The sequence below is a fragment of the Equus caballus genome, chromosome 28 (genome assembly GCF_041296265.1).
Source record: "Equus caballus isolate H_3958 breed thoroughbred chromosome 28, TB-T2T, whole genome shotgun sequence".
Taxonomy (NCBI): Eukaryota; Metazoa; Chordata; class Mammalia; order Perissodactyla; family Equidae; genus Equus; species Equus caballus.
The window spans coordinates 48283099-48307765 of record NC_091711.1 but is presented as its reverse complement, the minus strand read 5'-3'; the positions used below and the strand labels follow the sequence as shown (position 1 = coordinate 48307765).

The following is a 24667-nucleotide window of genomic DNA, read 5'->3' as shown; positions in this document are numbered from 1 at the left end:
CTGCAAGCCAGAGGAGTCAAGATCTGAATCCATGGCTGGAGAAGGCAAACCCATCAGCACTTCTGACACCACGTGCTTCTAATGACTAACAGACCAAACATTAAGGATTTATAAAGTGGCCTGTGAAAGGCAAGACAGAAAAGTGGAACAATTAGAAACTTCCAGCCACGGGAGTGCCCCCTCAGGAAGGAACAAAGCATGGCTCTCAGGTCACTCAGAAAGTCGGGGGGAGGCCCCAGCTGTGCCCCCAGCGTCCTCCTGCCCAGAACGAAGGCTGCCATCACAAAGCACTCATTAGCCGAGTGCTGAAAGGTTAGAATGGGCTGATTAAATTGCATTTGCATATGTATTCCCATTTTTTAATATTCAAGAAATAAAAACTGGTAATACTTTTTTAATAATTTGGACTTAATGCATATTTAGATACTTCTTTGTGTGTGGCTGCTTGCTTTATTAATGGGGATGGAGCAGACAGATGTCCTTTGGAAGGCGAGTTCCTGCTTACTATGCAGGTTTCCGGATGCGTGCTGGGCCAACTCAACAGGCTGCTCTGTGTGCCAACGGAACACAGGCCTCCCAGGCTCCACAGGGCCCGGGCTCGACGTATTGCTAGGCGCTCAAAACAGTTACAAGGCTCTGGACCAGACAGGTTCCACACACTGGGACAAGTTCATAAACTAAAGGAAGAAACTCAGGTCTGCCTGATCTCAGACTGATGATCAGCTGAAAGCTCGCTCTGAGAAACACCACTACCCTTGTCATCCTAAACTCCCCCTTCAGTGAGAGCGGGGGACCCACACTCGCCCTCGGGTCCGCAGACAGGAGGCCCTGGGACGTCGCACTCCTAGATGTTAAGCGGAGCTGCCCCTGCACATGACACCCTGCACGGGGCTGTCCACAGAGCACAGAAAGCCAGCAGGTGGAGCCTCCTCCTGGGGCTGGGGACAAAGGGCACACTCTGCCATACTCCCGCCCAGGACCCCGGTGTCACAGAGCAGGGAGCCCACAGGAGGCTACACTCAGTACTGCCCTCAAGAGCAGAACAGCACCCCAGCCTGGAGAGTCCCAACTAACATTAACATATTCCAGGCTTCGGAAATTCTGCAGAGACGAAACTTTAACTGGGTTAACCCTCCATCTGCCACACCTGTGTGACCAGGGAGCCACTGTGGTTGAAGAGAGGTACTCTTGACTTACAGAAACCCCACCTCAGAAAGGTGGGTGAGGCCTGAAGGACAGGCAGGGGGCCTCTGGCTACAGGTGGGCAGGTGGGGTTGGCCTGGCCCTGGGGTCTCAGGCCTCAGGCCTGGAGGGGCCTCCGGGCCAAAGGCAAGGCAACCAGCCGAGAGGCAGGCTCTGGGCTGCAGCTGCTTTACCTGGGACTCCCATGGGGTCTTACTTTTCAGAGAGCTCTGCTGCTTTCTCTCTGTGGGAGGATGAAACCACGTGCATGTGGACAGACGTAGGGCGGCGCTCAGCCCTCAACGTGCAAATCTGACACTTACTTCCTCCCATGGGACAAGGGTCATGATGTGCTGAGCTGCTGGAGCGGTGCACTTCGCCATCACCTGCCAGAAAACTGTTGTAAAGCAACACATGTATGTTGCCCACCATGCGGGTGGCATGCCCTGGGTGCGGAGCACGTGTGCAGTTGGGAGGGGCCAGCTCAGAGGGAACATCATATTCCCTGAGTCCCACCACGCACGGGCCCCGAGGACTCTCCTCCGAGGACTCACCCATGACCTCATGCATTCAGCACCAGGACTGTTACCTGGTGCTGGTACAGACTCGGGGCACAGGAGGGACTTCCCAGCAGGAGGAGAGGTGAGCAAGAGGGAAGACCACACCAGACAAGAGCTACTGGTGCTGCCATCATAGGAAGCTCTCTCCTCCCACAGGCTCTTCCAGAACCTTGCCACTGCTCCGTCAGGAGGAAGAGTCCTGTCTCTCCCGTGATTCTGGGTGGGTCCTGTGGAAGTGGCCCGGTACAGTGCAAGGGTGACCTCCCAGGCTAGGTTTCTCGTTCTCTCAGAATCTGGCCACCACGCTGTGAGGAAGGCCAAACAGCGAGCAGCCCTGGCTGAACTTTCCACTGAGCCAGCACCAAGCTGTCAGCCAGGTGGGGGAGCCACTTCAAAGTGAACTCTCCAGCCCCCAGTCAGCCACCCAGCAGAACCACCCCCTCCGAGCCCTGAGAAAATCGCTATCTATAAGCAAAACAAGCACTTGCTATCTTAAGCCATTAAGCGTGGGGGGATTTGTTTCCCTCAACAGTAACCAGAACAGTACCGAATCCAGAGGGAACCGAGGGCTGCCTGAGTTGAGCTCTCCCAGCAAGGTGGGCTGGTGGCTGAGAGCAGCCATTCCAAGCAGGGGAGGAAGACTGGCTAAGCCGGCCCCCCTGCACAACCCCCAGGGCCACAAGCACAATGGCTTGTCTAGTCCTGAGCCTGGGCCAAAGAGTGAGAGTGAGAAACAGCAGAGCCAGCAGAGGGAACGACATAGGAGGCGGCTCTGTAACGATCCCAGTGACAGATGACACGTCTGAACGAAGGCACTGGTAGTGGAAGGAGGAGGAGACAGTTAAGTGCTATCTCAGAAGCAGGACCAACAGGACTCGGGTGTGAAGGAGGAAAAGAAGAAGAGAATCCAGAATAAAGTTCAGCCTTGGCTGCACACTGGCATCACCGAGGTGGAGGGGCAGAAGCCCTACCAAGGAGTAGATGCTTGGACCCACCCCAGAGACCGTGGTCTGCCGGGGCACCGGGATTAAAACCGCCCCAGGTGATTCCAACGTGCGGCCAAGGTTGAGAGCATCAGGCCTAGGACGAGGCCAAGTATGTGGCTGAGGAGACTGGCCACCAGTCACAGCAACAGCCACAGGGCAGGAGGGGTCTGTGGATGGGTGAAGGGCCTTGCTTAGGACTCAGAGAGACTCTAGGCAACTCCCTCACCCACTTCATAAGGACAGCAAGGGACCGCAGTCACTTCCCTGCTCTTCTCCATGGTGATATCATGACATCCATCCATTGTCACGTTCTACATCTTGAGAGCAACAGAAATGACGAGGTACTTGTGTTGGGGAATCCACCGTGCACCCATGTGAGGACCAAGCAGGAAGGACACGCTGCAGTACACTCGAGCAGAAGGGAGCGTCAGGAGACACTGGGTTCAAGGAGCCACGCAGCCGTCCGTGATGAACCACAAACTCCCCAGGACCAGCAGCGTCCCTACCCGCCTGGGCCCCTGCCTCTCCGAGCGCTCGCTGAAACAGGCAGCTGGGCCTGCCCCGGGGATTCTGGCACAGCAGGCCTGGGCCAAGAACGTGCATTTCCAGGAGGTGATGCCAGGTGCTGCTGCTGCTCTGGGGACAGCGCTCTGAGAATCACTGTCACAGACGACACCACAAGCTCTGTTTGGAGGCACAAAAAGGGGCGGAGAACCTACTCTGTCATACTTCCTAACCTCGAGATAGGGAAGAAACGGCCTAGTGATTTTAAGGAAAGACTCCTACAATGAAAGATTACTCAGCAATAAACTAAAGGCAAGAACTTAATTATAATGCAAAATTATGGATAAATCTCAAGATAATTATGAAGAGTAGAAGAAGCCAGACAAAAAAGAGCACATACTGTATAGGGTTCCATTTTTACAAAATTCTAGAAGAGACAAAACTAAATGCTGTGGATGGCTTTCGGTCTTCGTTTAAGACCCATCCCGAGGGGCCTGAGCCATGCTCGTATCTGAGTGCCCAGCTTCCGCGAGTGCAGAGAGCGGTCAGCTGAGCGCCATAGGGCAGGACGCGAGTGCAGAGAGCGCTCAGCTGAGCGCCATAGGGCAGGACACATGCCCGGAGAGACTCCTCAGAAAGCAGGGACCACTATGGGGCAGAGAAAAGAGCTTGGGGAGGAGGAAGGGCCCCCCACACCTGGAGCATCTGGGAGAGAGCAAGCCAGGCCTTGCATTCCTGCGTCCTGGAGAACCCCAGCCTCTGAGGCCCTTCAGAGAGGACAGTGTTTCTGGAAAGAGGGGTTGCGGGTGCAGGTGGGGAACACAGATGAAGACAGAACAGGCCTTTTAGGAGCTCACCAGAGATTCCGATGGTTCTCTCAAACAATTGTGAATGTCATTTTGGGGGCTGCAAATATAATTCAAGCGGGCAAAGACAAGTCTCCCGACAGTAAAATCTCAATGACAACCTGCCCCTTGCAGCTGCCTTAAAGATGAGACCTGAGAGGCTCTACACTCATGAAAGACCAGAGGCATGATTCACACTTAACAACAGAAAAGCAGCCAAAAAGCACAGGCTGTTGGGCTGATCTGTAACTAAATCATTTGCCTGCTTCTGACAACATTTCCCTGCTATGTATTTGGCAATTATTTGCCTGCCGAACCATCGGCAACTTCTCCCAGAAACTGAGTCAGAAACCCTCAACAGCAGCAGCAAAGCTTATGGGAACCCTAGGCCACTTGCTAGGAACGGGTGGGGAACCAGCTTCCAGCATCTTGGTTTTAATGACAAGTACACAGAACATGTCTGACAATCAGGAATAAACTGCCACAGTCCTGTCTAAATGAGGACCTTTCTCCAGAATCCCCGAGCCCCCAGCGTGCCACTTAGGGATGAGGATGCCATTTCATGCACAGTTCCCTGGGGGTCAGGCAGCTCGCGATGGCCCTGGAAGCTTCTGAACCCAGGAGCAGGGGCTACCGAGCAGCTGAGCATTAACATAACACACAGAAGAGCTGGCTTTCACTGCGTGAACCAAACCACACACTCTGGTTGAGTCATAGATGGTCCTCTTCACAGAGTTTTCTAAAATAATATAAAGATCCCTCCTGCTACTGTGAAGTATAAATGCCGGAAAACTGTGCTGCCTCTGCAGGGTAGGCACCTTCAGACCTGAGAACACGTCGGGTGCTGCTGAGGCTTAGGGGGAAATGGCAACTGCATTTGACTTAAGTTCGTTCATGATGGAAGAAGAGACCCCTGATTCCCAGAGGCGGCAAAAGAGAACAGTGTGTGAGCTGAGGCTCTCTGGGCGGCAGCCAGCTCTGCGCAGAACCTCTGAGTAATGCCCGCTTCCAAGCTCCAGCTCCCACAAAACCACCTTTTAGGAAATCTGCGATCCTTTACAGTCTTTAGAAAGCTTTACATTTTTGTCAAATCCCTGCAGTAAGTATCTCTAGCAGATGGAGACAGATTTGCTCAAGTCAGGGGTGAAAACACACTGAAAACTCAATGTTCAGGTAAAAATTTGAAAAAAAAATAACCCTTTATTTATGCAGCTCAAATTATTTCAATAGAAAGTAGACACAAAACTAAGGTGTCTCAAAAGCTAAGGGTGAGTGTAAGTGTGTGTGTTTGGCTGGGAGAGAACCCACCTTTGAGAGTCTCTGCTTTCTTCACCTGTTTCTTGTCCTCTCTACCACTGCTCCTTCCACAGCAGAAAGCAGGGGGCTCATGTTTCAAACGGGCAAGCCCTAGGAAGTGGACTAACAAATGTGCATTCAGTGCCTTCCTTCTCACAGGCTCGCTGGCAAGGATCGACCAGGGGTCACCCCTCTCTGGATGGCTCCCGTCCATGTTATGTGGGCAGAGTGACACCTATAACAGGGGTTGGCCTCCTTTAGTCCCCTTGCTAAATAGCAGCCCCCCATCAGCCTGGACAACTCTCCCGCAGCCTCCTGGGGCTCTTGGCCACCTGCTGCCTCTCTCTGCCTCCTCATACCTCCTAACTATGAGATCCTCAAGTGCAGGGACAGCATCTCGCCAGTCTATGACCCCACCTCTAGCACAGTGTTGGGCCTTAGTTCTTGCATTATACATCTTTGCTGAATGCTGTGAATGTAAATACCCAGGAGACGTGCTGAACTACAGTTCTTATTACTGTAATAGAGGGAAGAAAGAACCACGGATGCTGCCATAATAACTATCGGGGCTCGTTTTCTTCCATCCATCCCTCTGTCCGTCTGTCCGTGTCCAAAATTCCTGTTTGCCAGAGATGTACTGGTGCAATTACCCTCTGAGCTTCAGTCCTGGGCTGGGCCGCCAGGACACTCAGATGAGCAGAACCAAGGCCCCTGCCCTCCCCAGGAGCTCATCCTGCAGATGAAGATAGAGACTCAGTCGAGAGGAGAAGAGCAGGGGTGCGCAGAGGCCACAGCAGGGCTCTTGGGCCAGGCAAGCAAAGTGTGGGCCCCAAGGCAGGCTCCTCCATCTACTGCCACCACCCACCCTGCACAGCCCCACACTAGCCCACCACAGCCTTTGGAAGACCACTGGCCTTCTCTGGTTCACAGCGAGAAACAGGAGGCTCGGCAGTCAGGCCACCCACCCACAGCCACAGAGCTGCACAAGACTCCAACTTGGGGCCACTCTGAGGTCTGGGCTTTAAGGACAAGAAGACTAGTCCTTCAAGAGGTGTGGTGCTGACCCCGAGGGCTCCCACAATCACACAAGCACCCCGTAGTCTGTGCCAAACACACAGTCCTGTTCTCCCTCTTACAAAGATAATGACAGGGAGGAGTGCGACTTAAAGGAAGCCAGGGAAAGAGCGGCACCCATGCCCTGCCCACACCCGTGTGTGCACGATCCTTAGCCCAGCCCCCCACCAAGAGCACGTCCATCACCAATCTGGGCAGGTCCCTCCCACCGGCCCTGCTACTTGACTCCAATCAGAGGCTGAGCACCTTCCTTCTGTTGTCACATCAGTGAGAGAACGAATCTGGAATCCAAGGGCCTACAAAGGGAGTACAGCCCACGCCAGACGGCAAAGAGCGTGCTCCACTCTGCAAAAGGCTCTTGGCTGCGCCCAAGAACACCAGCGAGGCCGTGAGGAGCCCCTCACAGAGCAGATGCAAGAGGCAGATCTAGGGAGTATAAACAATGCAGTGGGGGAACCTGGGCGACGAGGGCACACAGCTGGGGCTGACGCAGACGACAGAGGAGTTGTGCGGATAACACTAACGTCCTCGTGATTCCAGCGGTGTTCCAGACATGGAGAAAACTGAGGCTGAGAGTGGCTGCTCATCGCCCCCAGCTATTCCAGTGTGAAGTCGTGGCAAATCCAGGCTGCTATATGACCAGGCGACACTTCACGATCAACCTCACATTCTACTCAGGCCTTGCTCTTTGCCCCACAACAGCGCCCATCTCCTGCTGCAGCAAAGCCTCCCGACCCCGGTGTGGCTTCCTCCTCTCCTCTCGGCCTCTGGGTCTCTGAACCCAGGGTGCTCACGGTTCTGGAATCAGGCAGCCACACTTGGAGCTTGGAAAGGGGCATTACTCAGAGGCTCTGCGCAGAGCTGGCCGCTGCCCAGAGAGCCTCGGCTCACACTCCAGGTCTGCTCACTCCTAAACCAGACGACGGAGGACAAGTCCTGACCTCTCTGAGCCTCGGTTTCCTCTTCCATAAAATGGAGGAACAGCCACCTCACGGTAACGGCTGCTATTCATGGAGCATCTGTGGGCCCACAGGGTGTGCCGGCTGACACCACTCTTCTGTTCCTCACGACAGCCTGAGATGGAGAACTCCGCACCGTGTGCCCGCGAGACTGACTGCACTGGCACACGAGTGAGCACACGAGGCAACACAGAAACACCAGCACAGCGCTTGTAGCACGGGGGCTGGGAAACGCCAGTGAACGTCGTTCTCCATCAGCTGATTTTGCAGATGTAGGAATGGCCTGTCTTAGCCAAAGATTAGCTTGATAAGACATCATGAATGCACCCCAACCCCACCTCCCAGACTTCACCTTTGCACAGAGGCGTTCCTCCTTGCTGGGGTCTCTGACGGCTCAGGCTGCCTGCTCTCCTGATCCCCAACAGGCCTAGCAGCTCGGACTGGAGAGACAGGCACCCCTTCTTCAAAGGTACTGGGGAAGGGGCTCCCGAGGGCCTCTGAGGGCTCCTGACAAAAGGCACTGGGAATACAGCCTGGGGGCCACCCCAGAGACCCTGCCTGACTGGCCAGTCCTGCACGGAGGCCTGGCCTCCGGAGAGAGGGCAGCCTACCGAGGGAAACAGGGATGCATGCCCCTCGGACACATATCGGAGGGAAGCGAGGCTGGGGACTGAGTCCAGGTCAGTGGTGCTAGGAACCGGCCCCCCAACATCAGAAACAGATAAACCCCCCCACACCTGCAGGCAGGTATAGCTGGTGGTCAGATCCGGACCCTTCTGAGAGAGCCATGTGGGAGGAGGCAGGAAGTGGCTGAGGAGCCTCACAGGCACCAGGCCAGGGCCTCCCTCTCCAGTGTCGGGCCATGAGGTGAGAGACACATAGGAAGCAGCCAGGCCTGTGAGGGTGGACACGATGCCCTGGGCAGCGCCCGGGATGCAGCAAAGGTGACAAAGTCAATGGCAGAGACAGACATGATGGTAAACCACATGGCAAAAAAGAGGCCAGAGCAGCACAGGTGAGCAAGGAGGCCGAGGCCGGCAGCCCAGCAGACCAGGCCATGCGGTCTCCAGGGCTTAGCTCAAGCCCCCAGGACAACGGACACAAGGCCACCAGGGTCCTGCAGAAGCCCAGCCACGTGGCAACGATGTCCTAAAACAGAGTGGGGACACCACCCAAGTGTCTCTCCAGTCAAGGTGTGATGGGTCTGGTGTCACCCCAGCTGGGGAGCAGCAACCCGGGGGGACAGGAAGAAACGTGGCGACTGTGAGAAGCCAGCCTTCCTGCTGCCCTGGCTGCCCCAACAGAGGGGCCATCAGGGAGCCTGGGCACGTGCTGTGCCTGACCCAACAAAAGGAGCATGTGGGGAGCCACAGGGCAGCTGGCCACAGCATCTAAGAGGCTGCCACTCAGAGATGGGCAGGAACTTGTGTCTGGGCCACCATCAGAGCACGCTGTGGTCCCACAGGGGAAGGAGACTGTACAAACACAGGCCAGCAACAGCATGAGCACAACTGAGCTGTGACCCTGGGCAAGTCTCCTCACTTCTCTGGGTAGGGCCTGGGGTCCTCCTCTGGATACAACATGCCCATCCATCAGGCCCCGTCTCATTCTATGCAAGTCAAGCCAAGCCTTCCTTCCCTCCCTCCCACCTCTCAATCACAAGCCTCCCAGGACGCTGACATGCCTCTCCACAGTCGTCTGCTGCGTCTGTCCCCTCCCAGTGGCTCAGAGCACTAGGCACGCCGGCTACTCCAGGGCCAGTACCGGGAGGCAGCAGGAGCCTACCGATGACGTCCTAACAGGAGAGCGCAGTGGAATCACCGGCTCGATCTCTGGGCCCGGGAACGATTTACTATTACCTAATGGACTCAAGTATTCAAAATGAATGCAAACTGCTCTAAAGAAACGTTCATAAAAACAAGTTATCCCACTAAGAGCATCCTGTTCTAAGTCCAGATTTGGCTCCCCGAGGGCATTTGTGACTCTAAATGAGCCTGCTAGGAGCTCAGAGTGTGCTTGCAGAGGTTCGCAATAATGAAGTGACAGGGGACCTGTAGATGCAGTGCTCAGGTGTCGGGGGACCCAGAGGGTCCCAGGCAGAGTCCGCTGCTACACTGAGGAGGGGGTACCCTGCACTGACCAGCGCACAGCCAGACGCATCACATGCTCCTCCCGCACCAATTCTGCCACCTCCCGCCTCCACGGCTTTGCCTTTCACTTTACCCCATCCAACCAGCCTGCTCTTCTAGTCACACCCCAAATGCCTCCTCCCCCACGAAGCCCTCCCTGAGCCGCGCCCCCGGGAGCACCCTCTTTCCAGCTCTCAACTCTCCTGAATCTATCCTAGCCCTTAGTAACCATCTCCTGGGGCTACCTGTATTTTGGACAGACTGTGAACTCCCAGAGAACAAGCCAGGTGGCCTTCTGTAGATGTCATCAGCACCCACAGCCCTGCAGGCTGCAGCCAAGGTCCCAGACAAGTGCCGGCTGCAGCAGCAAGTGAACTTAACTGGTCCCCTGGAGTTAAAAAATGTCCCATCAAGAAACTATGGATGGGGGCCGGCCCAGTTGCATAGTGGTTAAATTCATGCACTCCACTTCAGTGGCCCAGGGTTCACAGATTCAGAGCCCAGGTGCAGACCTGTACACTGCTCATCAAGTCACGCTGTGGTAGCATCCCACACACAAAATAGAGGAAGATGGGCACCAATGCTAGCCCATAGCTAATCTTCCTCAGAAAAAAGAGGAAGACTGGCAATGGATGTTAGCTCAGTGCCAATCTTCCTCCCCCCAGTAAAAGAAAAAAGAAACTATGGATGAAGTAAAAGCTTATCTTAAATTGTAGCACAGCTAACTATTAAATACATGCAAAACTTTCAAAATTTAACAGTAACCACGGAAATAAAAATCAAAGTGTTACCATCGATTGCATCATCAAATTAAGAAAAATAATGTTAATTAACATGCTTGATGATGACAAGGGTGAGGAAAATATCCCTCTCACAGGCTGCCGGTCACAACATATCTACGAGGATCCCACAAAGCGATCTGCAGACCTACATCAGGCACCTTGGACGCCACTGTCCCTGTTCACCCCGTCACAGTACTCACCTGAATCTGTCTTAAGGGACCATTAATACAGAAAAAGCTTTAAGCACCAAGAAATCACATCACAGTCACAATTACACTGAAAAACTGCCCACCACCTGCAAGCAGACAGTAATCTATCCACAGGGCAGGATGTCATACAACCACTGAGAACGGTGGCTATAAAGACCATGAACTAATACAAAAAGACATTACGACGGGACAGCACGACAAATGCAGAGAGTAAAATCGTATATGATATTTGATGATTATGTTTAAGAAATTACAGAGAAAGGATGGAAAAGAAACAGCAACACGCTTCAGCAGCGGCTGTCTACACTGGCAGGAGACATTCCAGGGCGAGGGTTTGCTTCTTTTCTCTAAAGTTTCTGCAACACATTTTCATGGTGACATAAAAGAGTATAATTTTTTAGAAAATAAGCAGGAAGGAGGCCTGTTGGGAACGTAACCATGGTCCTGAGGTTTGTGTAATGCAGGGCAATGAGCAAGGGCCAAGGGTGCCCAGATGCTCAGTGAGCCCACGTCAAGGCCAGTACTTGTTCCCAGGAGCTTTTTGTGCTCAACAATTCAGTACCAAGAGCTTCGCCAAGGAGCTAGGAGGTGAATGTTTGGAAATTTCAATACTCACACAGTGAGGGCAGCCAATGGCTGGCCCAGGACACCATCCTAACAGCACAAAGCCTGGTTCCCAAGGGCCCAGGAAGGAGTAGCCAAACCCTGCCAGCGGCTCTGAGCAATCACTCCAGGGACCAGGGCAGATCACGGCCTCCTCCTCGTGGTCATTAACAAAAGGTCACAGAAAATTGGACTGGAAACCTTGAGAATACTCCCCACACCTGGGACACACCAGGCCAAGCTCCTGAAAGCAATTCTTAGGTTAACTTTTACTTTTTGAATTTCTTCCAGAGCACATAAAAGTGAAGGTAATTATCGAGTGATGCTAGACCTTAAAAGAAGAGTCTATAAATCCAGGGCACAGCAGATAAGAGGAGCACCTCCGAACGGGCGGCCCTGATGCCCATGGGGTCCCCTCTACTTTTCCTCTGCAGGAGCTCTCTGCACACGTCCCCTGGCACCCAGCGCAGGGTGTCCCCATCCCACACTGCTCCTCAGTAGGGAGCAGATGCCACCCCAGCACTGGGGGACAGTGAATCAGATTGCCCCGCCCCACCCCTTCAGGGCATTTGTAGGTCGAGGAGACAGGCGGCACACAGCAACTTCCCCAATTCCATGCTCCTGGACATGTGCAGCTGCTGCAGGGGCATGGGATCGGGACTCGAGCGGGCAGGGCAGGGGTAGAAGGAGGTGTCCCAGGGCCTACTGTGACTCTGCCTGCCCCCATCCCTCCTCAGGCCTGGCAGCTGCCATCATGAATGCCTGCCAGGCCAAGTCTACCCTACCCCTCTGCTCTTTGACCTCTGCCTGCTAAGGATGCCTCTGTAACCAGGGACACAGGCCGAGACCACTGGGGCACTGTCTCAGCAAGAGACAGAGTGATAGATGTGCTGGGGTCATGTCCAGGCCTCCACCTCCCGGCCTCTCACAGGTCCCCACTGCAGCACGCCCACCTCCATCACACAGAGAGCAACGCCCATATTTGTGCCGTGACTGAGGGCCAGCAAAGAGCCAAGGCCACCCCTCCTCTCCTCACAGTGATGAAACCTGTCCTTGTCTAGGGCAACACCGCCTGGGCCTGGGCTGACCTCAGGAAGTGCTCACCAATAAAATGGTCCACACACTCGTCTGAGCAGAAGGCCTGGCCCTAGGCTTTCCTCCTTGCCTCCTCGCTGGGAGCTGGCTTCCTGACGAATCACGCCCACAGGACCAGGACAGCCAGGGGCAGCCCGAGCGGGCACCCTCCTCTGGCGGTTTTCTCATTCTTACTTTCATCCTTTCAGCTGAAGCAACCTACCCTTCCTTTTATGGGACAGGTGCCTTCAACCCACTTACACAGAGGAAGTCGAGCTCAAGAGGCCTGGGGAAGAGGCATGCACTGCAGGGCCAGGAGTGCTCCCTTAGCCACCAGGCTTTGGAACAGAGGTCCTCTTGAGGGCAACTGAACCAAGGGAGGCAGCAGACTTTGCAGCAAGAAGAGGGCAGAGCCTAAGAAAGGCCCAGCGGGGAGGACCCCCACAGGCAGCGGCACTGAAGACCAGGGCAGGAGAGTGCTCCTGCCCCACCCGCTTCTGGGGCTGGCTGCCTGGGAGCCTGAGGACGCCGAGGAAGACTCTAACCTGCCATGAGACGACTCTATCAAACATGTTCTCCCAACTCCACAGCCTGCAAACAAGATGGTTTGCAAACCACTGCCGGCCAAGGAGCAAGCCTCCTGAGCTCTCATCCCAAAGTCCCGTGAACACCGCCGGCTCTGCCTCTCCTCGCCATCACGCGGCCTCTGTCCTGGTCCCTGCCCTACCGGCTTTCTTTCCTCTGCTCTCCCAGCCTGCGGGAGTGCTGAGGGGCTGGACAGCCCAACGACCGTGGGTGCCCTGGAAGCAGGTGCTTCCTGTGCTCCTCTCCCTAGCACCTAGCACACACACTGTGCAAGTGGCCAACTCAGTGCTTTAGGCCCATGACTTAAATCACCGGCCACAGAGTCACACCTCAGTAATTCTCCTAAAAGTGGATTTGTACTTAACATGTACCATTAACTACTACTCCTATATCTGCGTTCCCTTCCCACCCTCACCAGAGCCCTCAGGCTATGCATTTGGAGAGAGTAGGAGCTGGCCTTGAACATGCGGGGTGGCTCCCTGTGGGGTCGGCCGCATCAGGACACACACCCTCACACGAGAAGGAAGCCAAGCCCTCCTCTGCCCTCCCCCTCCAACCCTTCCAACAGGCCCCAGTTTTCTTGAACCTTTCATCCAGAGGCCTAAGAAGTCAGAGAAGTTGCTAAGGTCACACTGCAGATAAAATATTCATGAATATATCATTTTACATCTTAGCAACAATGCGACAGAGCCATTATCCTCAGTGGGTCTTTGCATGAGGCCTCCCTCCAGCCTTCTCACCTAAAAACTCCCTCGGATGAGACCCTAGGACGCCCGGCCAGGACCCAGGGCTCAGCTTGGAGGGGTCCTGGGATTACTGACTCAAGCAGCAGCTGGCTCTCTGACTCCTGGACAAGGCTGGAGGCACTCGCATCAGGGAAGTCCCTGCCCCGTTATGGCCTCAGCTCCAACAGAAAGACATATTGAATATTAAGTCCTGTTATTTCTACCCACAGATCGCACTGCCACATCTGGAGCCACAAAGACCAAGTCCGAGGCCAACACCAGCACCTGGCCCTTAGACGTGGGCAGCACATGTGTCCCCAGGCCTCTCTCCCCACCACAGCTTCTTCATCCTCACTCCTCACACAGGAAGTGTGAGCACCCCTCCCTGGCTGGTCTCCGCTATGCATTCATTTAACCGGTGGTCCTGGTCATCCCTGTGTGTACCCCAACCCATCACTAAGGGACTAAGGGGCCTGCCCCAGAGAGTCCACAGGCTGCCAGGATGCAATGGTCAGTGATTCCCCTACAGGAAGTGACAGGATGTGCAGACCTCTAACAAGTACTGAGGGGTACAGATCTCAGGGAGGGCACCGTCCCCTTCACGACACTAACAGAGCTGGAGTCTTTCTAAAGGGGCTGAGAATCCGGTGTTCCTGGGGCTTTAGAGGGGACGGGCGGGGAGGCAACATCACACTGCTGCTTCCACTGCACCCTGGCAAAGCCCCCAAGTCTCTCTCAAACTTGCGATCCAGGCATTCCTGACTCAAACGATACAGCCAGCCAGGGGATCCAAGGAGCTTCCATAAAGCTCCACTGAGCCAGCAACTGTCAGAAGCAGTCCAAGGTCCCAACTCCTAAACCCTACTGGCAGCCTGAAAAGGACACCCTCCTCTGTGGGCAAGGCCGTGTAGACACACACACACACACAGGGACACAGACAACCAGAGGCAGGGTACACCCTATGTCATCTGCACCCCTATCTCCCACCCTCCCTGAACTCCCTCCTCCACCAGAGAACATCAGAGAATCCACTTGAGGGGGTGCGGCCCCAGCCTCCTCCTCCCTGAGGGTCCATGGCCGTGAGCCCTCCTGCCTCCTCCTCCCTGAGGGTCCGTGGCCATGAGCCCTCCTGCCTCCTCCTCCCTGAGGGTCCGTGGCCGTGAGCCCTCCAGCCTCCTCCTCCTCCCTGAGGGTCCGTGGCCGTGAGCCCTCCTGCCTCCTCCTCCCTGAGGGTCCGTGGCCATGAGCCCTCCTGCCTCCTCCTCCCTGAGGGTCCGTGGCCGTGAGCCCTCCTGCCTCCTCCTCCCTGAGGGTCCGTGGCCGTGAGCCCTCCTGCCTCCTCCTCCCTGAGGGTCCGTGGCCGTGAGCCCTCCTGCCTCCTCCTCCCTGAGGGTCCGTGGCCATGAGCCCTCTGCCTCCTCCTCTCTGAGCTCCCCCAAATGCCTGCCGGTCTCTCCCTCCTTCTATTTGTGAAAACCACTTGCTAAGGGTTGAGGAAGTGAGGTGGTGGGTGGGGGGACAACAGAGTCACATGGCCCACACTGCAGAAAGAACGTCAGTTTTGGGGACCCGCTCCAACACCTACTCCCACTCTCCAGCCTCAGTGTCCTCGTGGCAAAGGCCTGTCCGTCCCTCCTCAGAGGGTCTGTGGTAGACTCGTGGAGCTCAAAGCACGTGGCTCACAGCAGGTTCCTCCCACATGGGGTGGTATTTCATTCTGTCCTGGACACAGTAGGGCCTCATAAGGGACTAGTGACCACTAAATGAACACATGGAAGAAAAGATTCATCCAAAAGCTCACTTGCTAACAAGGGAGCTTTGTTTAGTATATTTCCTATTAAAAAAGAACTCTCTAATCTCTTCTTCGAAAATGTCATTGCCATTAACTAAGGTTTAGCTAAGAAATCTTATCTACTTTGCAGCAAGTATGAGAAATTTATTCAGACTGGCCACCCACTGTTGATTACAAGGTGCTACTCCACACCCCGGGAGGACCACTGCTGGGAGCAGACTGGACGTTGGGGCAATCCGGGAGGCCCTCGCCCTCTGGCCCAGATGGAGCCCTCAGCAGAGAAGCCCTCATTTGTGAGACTTTCCAAAGGACAGGAGTCAGTCAGGGTTGCCACTCTTCTACCACACTTTCTGGCAATGTCTGAATGGCGGTCAGCAAGGAGCTGTCCTGTCTGGCCTGTTGTTAGGCAACTGCACTTTACAGTTGCTCATCAAGTAACTTTTCAGAAATAACAAAGATTGTCTGTTATAAATTTAGAAATCAGAGTCTAAAGTGTTGCGCAAATTTCTCTTCTTGCTCTGAGGACAACTTGGAATCTCACTTGCAAAGGGAAGAGCCACCCGTCTGTGTCAGTGACTGTGTGGAAGCTGACAGGTGTCCCAGCTCCCACCTGGAGAGTCCCTCATTCCCAGGAAGCACCCAGACCAGACCTCTGGGCCCCAACATGCTTGGCCAATGGTGCTGGAGCAAGCCGGGCCCGCGGAGGGAAGAAACCTTCTTCTCTGTAGTCTCCGAGCCCTACATAAGCTCTGGTAAAACCCAACCTGATTAAAATATGAAGAAAGAAAGTCTTAGAGTCACTAAGGACATTCTAGATTCTTCTTTAAATACCACCTCTAAATCCCTAGGACATCGACTTTACTGCCACTCTGGAGGAGTGACCCACCCCCTCCGGTTCCTCCCTGCAAACTTAGCAATGAACACAGTCTCGCTGAACAGTCTCGTTTCTAAATCCTTCCTGCTGACTGATCTATGCCTGCTTCCTGGAGTAAGGCAGGTGCGAAAAGCTTACGACCTCAAATCTTACTGGGCTTATGAAAAAGGACGTTGTAAGGAGACCTGCTTCTCCAGTTTTATTAGATTAACCCAATCCATCAGCTTCAACACCACCTGATTCACTGAGAATCAGCACTGTGCGCCCCGCAGGTTTGGGAGAGCCACAAGGCTGTCACCTGGCACAGGTTCCACATTCAGATGTGCTATCCACCCATTCAGGAGCGGTCAAGTGACACCCCTTCAGCAACCGTGGAATGTAAGGGCCCAAGGCAGCCTTCCAAAGGAGCCAAGAGGGCAGGTCCAAAACGAGCCCTGGGGAGAACACAGGGCCAAAGAACAAAGGATGGAATGTGTAGGGACAACCCTGTACTCAGTTTAAATTTGGTGCCAATCACTAAGGCACACGCAAGACAAGCCCAGGATGCCAAGCAGGTGCAGAGCCTGCGGCACAGGCACTCACACACACCTCGCCCCTGTGACTTCCCCTACTTCCACTGTGACACCTGGCCCACCTCCCAGGTGGCAGCTCAAGGGGCTCTTGTTCCTTCAGTGCCCTATTCCTGACCCTGAACATAATAGATTTGTTTCGTAATTAAAATAAAGAACAAGAGAACCAATCGCTCTCCAGCCCCGCTGCCCATGGTGACGTTGAACCTGATGTGGCATCAGGGAAGCTGGCTCCATCAGGAAGAGGACACACGCTTGCGGTGACAGAATCACTTCACGCATCTTCCTCTGTAAACCCTGATGCTCAGACCTGCCTCCTCAGTGTGACTCCTTACAAGGACGCACGTGTGACCTTTGTTGTCCTGTCTCAGGCCCGGCAGCAGCCAGGAGAGAAAATGTGGCCTTAGGATACTGCTGGAGGCGACGTCCGTGCGACTCCACAGGAGGAAGGAGCCCGCACTCTCAGAAGGCTGAGGGGTTGCTGGGGCATTCTCCCTGGGATGCACCTTTGATCTTTAGCAAATGGCAGTTCCCAGGGCAAGAAATTCTGCTCAGCTGGAGGCCAAGGGCCAATGGCACCCTCCCGTCCACTGTGGCTATCTCACCCAGGAGGAAAGGCCAGAGGGAGCAGCTCCAGCACCTCTGTGCTGGGACCGTGGCCGGGGCAGAGGAGAAAGTGTGATGAGTGTGCCTCTGAAGGAACCCTCAGCGAGGCTGCTTGAGCACCCAGAACCCGCCAGCAGCACAGGGCAGCCATGTCCTCCAGAGCCCAAGGCTGCCAGCACCGGGGCAGCTTTCTCAGAGCCAGAAAGAAAGCTGAGCTCACAATTTACTGTCCGAAATGCAGCACGGTGCAAGAGCTGTTCACTTGAAACAGCCATTTGATCTCCTTCCTGTCAACCTTGCGCCTGCTCTCATCCACTTGAAAGCAAAGCCCGCATGCCTCCTTCAGGACACAGACCCGGCACGTCAGGGACAGGCTTGGGGGAAGAGAAGCAAGGATCCGGGAGAAATAAATGAAACGAGAGCGCGCCCTGACTGGCCCATGACGCCAGGGAGTTTAGGAACAGACAACCTCCACTCTGCAGCTGCAGACCAACCTCTCTCATTCGAAGAATTAAAATCCACACTCCAGGTCTGGTTGTGGAGGGCGGGATGTGTCCTTTCCACAGTCCAGGGAGCAGAGCCAAAGGCAAAGCTGGCATCCGTGTCGCATGGAGGCCTCACAGCCAGTCCCCACGGCACAGGCTCTCCGTGAGCTGGACGGCCCACTCCACCCATGGCAGCCCACACCAGTACGGCTTCCAGCACAGAACATCAATGCGCCAGGAGCAGGGGCCACCTCCCTGTTGTTTGGGCTATTTCTGGATCGTTTGTGCTTTTCAAATGTCTTTTTCATGCTTGTGACAACGCACCTCCTTCATTTTTGTGCCACATCTATCTAGCTCAGGGCCTGAGACGGAGTAGGTGCTCATCAACAAGCTTCTGCTGACCCACGTCCTGAGAGGACCGTAAGCCCCCTTGTAAGGGCTTACACAGTTACTGAGACCTGTAACCGCCCAGCTAATAAACACCCCACTTTAGGGGAGAGTAATCACCCGACTGCCATCCTATGATTACTGTGTATTTTCATTGCCAAAAGATGCAATACAATTTCATGGTTACTTGGGTCTGTAAAATAGAAATACCCCCAATTTTTAAGATATGAAAAGGTTTATGACCAGGGTACTGTCAGTTCAAGAATGAGTTCATGGTACAAATGAGTCAATTCATGACAAAATTTAATTTCAGGAAAATTAACTCAATAAAGATGCCACAACTGCGTTTAAAGTTTTCATACCTATTAGGAGTTTTGGCGAAGTGGTGCAGGACCATGGATGCGCAGATCCATCTTCTGGCTCCTCAAAATGCAACTGACTTAATACCTAATTTACCTGTAATGGGGACGGCATGACAAAGAGTTCTGTGTTTAATGAGGGGCCCAGGGTCTTGAACAGCCTAACCCATCACAAATGGGACTGTCCTCAATCTACGGGATGTTAAGTTTTGTTTCCTGCAATGCTACCAAGACCTGATCAACAGCACCAAGCTGATGCCACTTTGACCAAACGGCCCAAGGAGAGGCTTTACATCCAGGCAAATGGGAGCTGCCAGAAATTCTGTAACTGCCAGGTACCTAGAAAAATGAAACCAAAGTGGGGGATCTGGATGCAGTCTCCCGACTAGTCATCATTTCTGTAGCGAACACCAAAAGATGTACAAGCTGCAGAAGAGAAATGCAGAGTCAAAACACAGGTTTCAGAGCCACAAACACCCACAGACCCTGCGTGGGGCATGGGCCAGCATCGGGAACAAAGCTTTGGGTTATTGTTCTAGTTGACTCATAAAAACAAGATCAGAGTGAGAGGCCAGTGGGCCTGGGGACGCAGCCGGTCAGCAGCCAGAGCTCCCTACCCCACAAGAAGAATACATCGTTCAGACCACGGGCTTCTTTGATGGAGGGAGGGGAGGGGGCTGAGGCCCTCTGGCCTCCTCTAAGGCCCCCAGCCTCCAGCTACCATCTTCATGGACACGCACATGCAAGGCTCCAACACTGGAGCCCACCCCCACGCCTGGGACTGATGCTGCCACACAAGGAAGCCTGCTGCCTGGGGCTCCTTCTCCCAGCCTCCGAGAGCAGCTGCCCCATCCAAGGCCCAGGAGGGCTGATGCCCACTGCAGGAAAACCCTGCCTCTTGGAGTTCAGAATGAAAACCAACCTCCACAGGGCTTCCATCCCTAGTCCACATAACGGTGCCTGCCGTCTACAAGTGACAATGAAAGGCTGCTGTGTCGCCCCGACACACAGCCTCAGCTTCAGCAAACATCTCCAATAAAATGAAAAAGTGCTAGAATAAGCAATGGGACACCTGAGGGAACAAAGGTGGTTTGTTCTAGAAAACTCAATCTCCTGAAGAAATGAATTTCATCAGAATTGGTGGAGAGTAGAAAATTTCATATTATACTGAATCTGACAGTGATTTTTAAAAATCTTTATTATAAGTAACTCAAAACATAGATAACGTGTGCATTCAGAGTATGAGTGTTTCTGGCAAATATAGCTCAGACTCAAGCCGGAGTTACAGGCAACCCTCACCATACCCCTAGGACCCCACAAAATGTAAATTGCCAGCAATCACCGGAGACATTGTCACCACACAGTTGGAATGAAATTCAGCTACAAATATAACTATTTTTGCAAGTTCTTTTTCCCTGTTTTACATTTATTCAGATGACAAGAATGCTAGAAATGGACTATTAAAAGACCACATTTCAACTGAGAAGATGCTTTGAGGCAAAATCAAGTGCAGCACACAGACTGGAGCAGCACATGGTGGGAGGTGCCGTGGTGTGGGCACACGGGCTGGGCCCCTCGAGGGAGGAGGGAAGGGCCCTGGGCCCAGGCAGCACCCTCGGGGAGACGTGCTGAGAGAGCTCACCTGGTAGGTGTCCCACAGGCGAACGGTGCAGCGGAGGGGCACCTCCCTCATCAGCAGGTTGTTCATCCAGCGGAAGGCGAACTGCAGGTACCTCACCTCGTGCTGCTCCAGGTGCCGGTGGACTTGCTCTGCATGAAACAAACACAGGCCCCAGGCTGTCAGGGAAAGGCCCTGGGGGTCCCCCAGAGCCATATCGTCCAGGGCTCTGAGGCCCCACGTCCGGCTCAGAACAACTCACTCCGACCACCAGGGAGCTCTAAGCAATGTCCCCCAGGGAGCAAAGAAGTCATCTCTATTAAAAGACTATATTTAGGGACCAGCCCCGTGGCTGAGCGGTTAAGTTCTTGCGCTCTGCTTTGGCAGCCCAGGATTCGCTGGTTTGGATCCCGGGTGTGGACCTACGCACCACTTATCAAGCCATGCTGTGGAGGCATCACATAGAAGAACTAGGAGAACCAGAATGACCTACAACTAGGATACACAGCTAGGTACTGGGGCTTCGGGGAGAAAAAAAAAAAGCGGAAGATTGGCAACAGATGTTAGCTCAGGGCCAATCTTCTTCACCAAAAGACCACATTTCACTCTTCCTCAAGTAGTGCTGATGAGAACGCTGGTCTGAGAGGCCAGCGAACACTCCAGGGCTCACGGCAGAGCTCAGGTAACCCATATCTATCTGGTCCCACAGGCAGGAGCTCTTTCTCCAGCCCAGGGTAGGTCCACCAGAAACTGGCTAGAATCCTGGCATAGATGAGCTTGCCCGCTCCCAAAGACAACTTCAACCTCACCCAGGGTAAATGCCCACCTGCTCCCAGATCCCGCCAGTAGGTGGGCAAGTGGGGGCACGTCCCTGGGCCCTGGGTCAGGTGCCTCCAGAGCCCAGGTTTGGGGCACCATAAAAATAGACTGGCCTCTGAGAAGAACCAGGCTTTACCACTTGTCATTTCCCTGATGCACAATCTCCTATCAGCCATGAAATCGCCCCTCCTCATCGCCCTGCAACAGACAGCAACTCCACAACTTAAGTCACCTGCATTCCCTGCCCAGACCTCTCTGCCTCAACAATCTTCTAGAAAGGCTCCAGAGCTCAGTGAAGCACCGAGTCTGTGGAATCCTAGAAGCGTCACTCCACAAAGCAAAGATGCCAGTGATCCTGGTGACTGTGCTCCTGTTTTCCAACGCTCTGCCCCACGCAGCTCGCTTCTGACGGGCCTGGGAAGTACGGGGCTGTTTTACTGCCTAATTGGTCCAGATCAGGAACTGGGACTTTCCCACAGCGATTTCCTTTCATCGGGGCCCACCTAAGTGCTGCAAAAGTCCTCTTTCTGCACACATCTCTTCTTTAACTTCCTGAGTCACACACAGTGCTTCTCTCCAGGGCTTCCCCTTCCCAGTGGCCTGCCCTGAGAAGCGACCCTAAAAAAGTTTACAGGTTTTTCAGTTCTCCCAAAGAAAGTTCTAGAAATGGCAAATAAACAAGTCTAAGAGAGAAGTTAGTGCTCTGTTGTTCCCCAGTTTGTTTGTACTCGTGTTCCTAATAACCTGCAAGACTACAGAAACAAGGCTTTCCTAACCACTAAGCAAGAAGCAGGGGGTCAGGCGGGGGCTTGAGGATCCTGTCCTGAGACCTTCTGCATCTTTCTTACAAGTAACTCTGGCAGAAGTGTGAGCGCCTGGCTGGGAGATGCTCTCACCTCTGGGAGAGGACGCTCTCGTTGGGCTGGCCATAGAAAAGCTCCGGGCAGCTCTGGTTTCCATGACTGGAGCCAGTTCCTTCATTGCCTCTGCTCTCACTGTCACCCTCAAAACACTGCTGTCCTCAGCTCCTCAGAGCAAACACAGCTGGGCACCCTTACCTCAGTAGGCTAGGGCAGGACACCTGCAGGGCCAGGTAGGGATGGGGGATGAGGTCCCACTAATGTGTATGGTAGATACAGCAACACAAGGTCAGCCCCAACAAGACAGTGACAAATTACACAGTGGGGCTGAACAAGCCACAGGCTCACCTGTGAGCCCTTGTAGCCACACTGGGAGCAAGGTACCAGAGAGAAGGTGACTGCCTTGCAGGAGGCTGATAGATCAGGCAGTAGGTGGGACCCCAGAGGACCCCGCACTGCCACATGCTGCCTCTGCAAGGACAAATGTAGGGACGGAGGGCTCTGAGCACAGCACAGGGCAGGCCTGGACCCAGGGTGCCAGGTCCAGGAAGCAGGCAGAGCTGGAGGCCGGGCAGGGGGGGCCCCTCAGGCAGGGGTCCACTCCCCTGGATACTCAGCTCCTACAGACAGGGTTCCTCTCCCCGGAGGGGATTCACATGTCAGGGAGGGGTGTTTGTTTTGTTTTTGCTTTATTGAGAAGTCCTGGCACAAACCCATGCAAACATGCGCGAAGAATTCTGCATTTCTACATGAACAAACCCCACCTGCCCTCGCCCAGAAAAGCTTGAGTAGAACATTCCTGTGCAAGCGTGGCTGGACAAAGTGTGGATCAGGGAACTGGCAGTATCAGGACTCGAGTCAGCTGGAAGCAAACGGGGCCACATGAGGCAGTAAGGACAGATTATCCTGAGGAATTGAAACACTATTCTTACATGAAAACCAACACAGATATGCATAAGACCTAAGATTTCAAAGGAATTTCTTCTTTGCACTGGTCCCCTTTGAGCTTCATCTTCCAAGCCCCCCGCCCACAGACGAGGGCTTATCCTCCCATCCGGGAGCACTCTGTGAGGTTACAGGGGAGAGCTAGTTGAGGAGCCCAGGTCTCAGCAACGGCCGGGGGACAGGGAAAGCACAAGGCCAGCTCAGGGGTGGCAGACCCAATGCCAGGGTGCAGTGGGAGCTGACAGTCCTCAGGAGTCCCCAAACAGAGCCGGGCATCAACCTCATCTCAGTGACTGTTAAAACACAAGTTTTCAGTCTCATCTTGACTTTCTCAATCGGAATCTTCCAGGTGGGACCTGAGAATCTGTGTATAATCAGCTTTCCAGAAGATTCGTATGTGCTAGCCACATACCTGTGCTGGGAACCCCTCACAGGGGCAAATTACAGGCACCAGCACCTAGCGGCCCCCAGAGAAAGGAAGACAGGATGCCACCTCGCATGCAGGTCCCTGTTCCAGAAGTTGCCCATGCAGGACAGGGCTGGTGTAACCCAGAGGTGGTGAGGCACTGTGATTTACTTGGCAGTTTTCTTCTAATCAACTTATGTTTTATTAAATACATTTATTTTTAAATTAAACTTGATTTCACTACCAGAAAGGAGTTTCCGCTTGCTCTAGGGGGGGCGAAGTGGTGAGTAAACAGTGGACCACACAGCGCTGGGAGGAGCCTCCACGGGCTACAGCCCCGGCAGGGCCAGACCGCCCAGCTTTTCACTGACAGGGGCCCAGGGACAGAAAGCGGTCACACTCTCCCTGTGTCCCTGGCCTGTGGGCTCAGGGGCACTTAATGCCATGACGGGGTTTCATCTCAAGACGTCCTGAGATCCCATGAATTGCCGCAGTTTGAGAAACGCTAGCTGCAGAATGAAGCAGGATGCCTTAGAGCACACCTCCCTCCTCAGCCTCCATTCCTGCCCCTCCACACGGCATCCCCTCAGGCGACAGCGGGCTAACCCCCAGCGCATGCTCTGACACTCCCCCGCGGTCAGCTGTTCCCTCTTCTCGGCCCTACAAGCACCTCTAGGGGAGCGTTTATCACAGGGTACTGGCTTCACTGCTTAGGGTCCGGGCCCACCACAGGACGTGAGCTGCTCTGGGGCAGGTATGTGCCTGAGTCACCTTTGTTCTCCAGCCCCTGGTACACCCTAGGTGCCCAGCAGGTGTCTGTCAGATGACTGAGGGAGTAAGTGAATGAATGAACGTGGAAGGGAAACCACGAATAACCCCGGTCCGTCAGTCCTGGCTCCACTTCTCCACATGCAACACTGAGTTCTCAGCAATGTAATGGGAAGTTGTGTTCTTTCTAAAGAATTTAAGAATAATTTCTAATCTGAAATTATCAGCAGCTACAAAATTAAACCTCTGGAAAGTTCCAAGGGCCCCGAGTAGCCCCCCCACCAGGCCTGACCTGCCCATTCCCCATGGGGCCCATCAGCACTGCCGGCTGGCCAGGCTCTGCAAGGCCCAGGGACTGACACAGGGCGCTCCAGTCAACGTGAAACTCAAATACAATGAACGCACACAGGATCACCAGCACTTCAAAAAATGACTGAATGTACTGAACAAAGCTCTTTGACACAGAAAAAGAGGAATGGGCTTCCATGGATATGCAGTGGGCAGCCTGGGGAAGAGCAGGCCGGAAGGCTGGTGACAGCTCTGGAAAGAAAATCACTGTCTAGGAAGAGAGCGTCCGGGAGGGAGGGAGGACAAGGCAGGGGCTCCAGCCCCTGGTCCCGCTGGTCACTCCCAGCCTGAGGCTCCACGAGGCATGTGGCCTGCGGA

The 24667-nt window shown here is 54.2% G+C and overlaps 1 protein-coding gene across 16 annotated transcripts in view; it reads right to left on the bottom strand.

The window, feature by feature from the left end:
• The window catches only part of TBC1D22A (TBC1 domain family member 22A), a 342685-nt gene that overhangs the window by 88236 nt on the left and 229782 nt on the right, over positions 1–24667 (bottom strand). For 14 of the 16 annotated variants that reach the window (XR_011433576.1, XR_011433577.1, XR_011433574.1 and 11 more), the window contains one exon: positions 20228–20355. The exons of the other annotated variants lie outside the window; for them this stretch is intronic. Coding sequence is in view for 9 of the 14 variants with exons in the window: in XM_023631094.2 (XP_023486862.1) it covers positions 20228–20355 (128 nt within the window). In the remaining 5 variants the exon portion in view is untranslated. The remainder of the gene's footprint in view (positions 1–20227; positions 20356–24667) is intronic. 16 annotated transcript variants of the gene reach the window in all.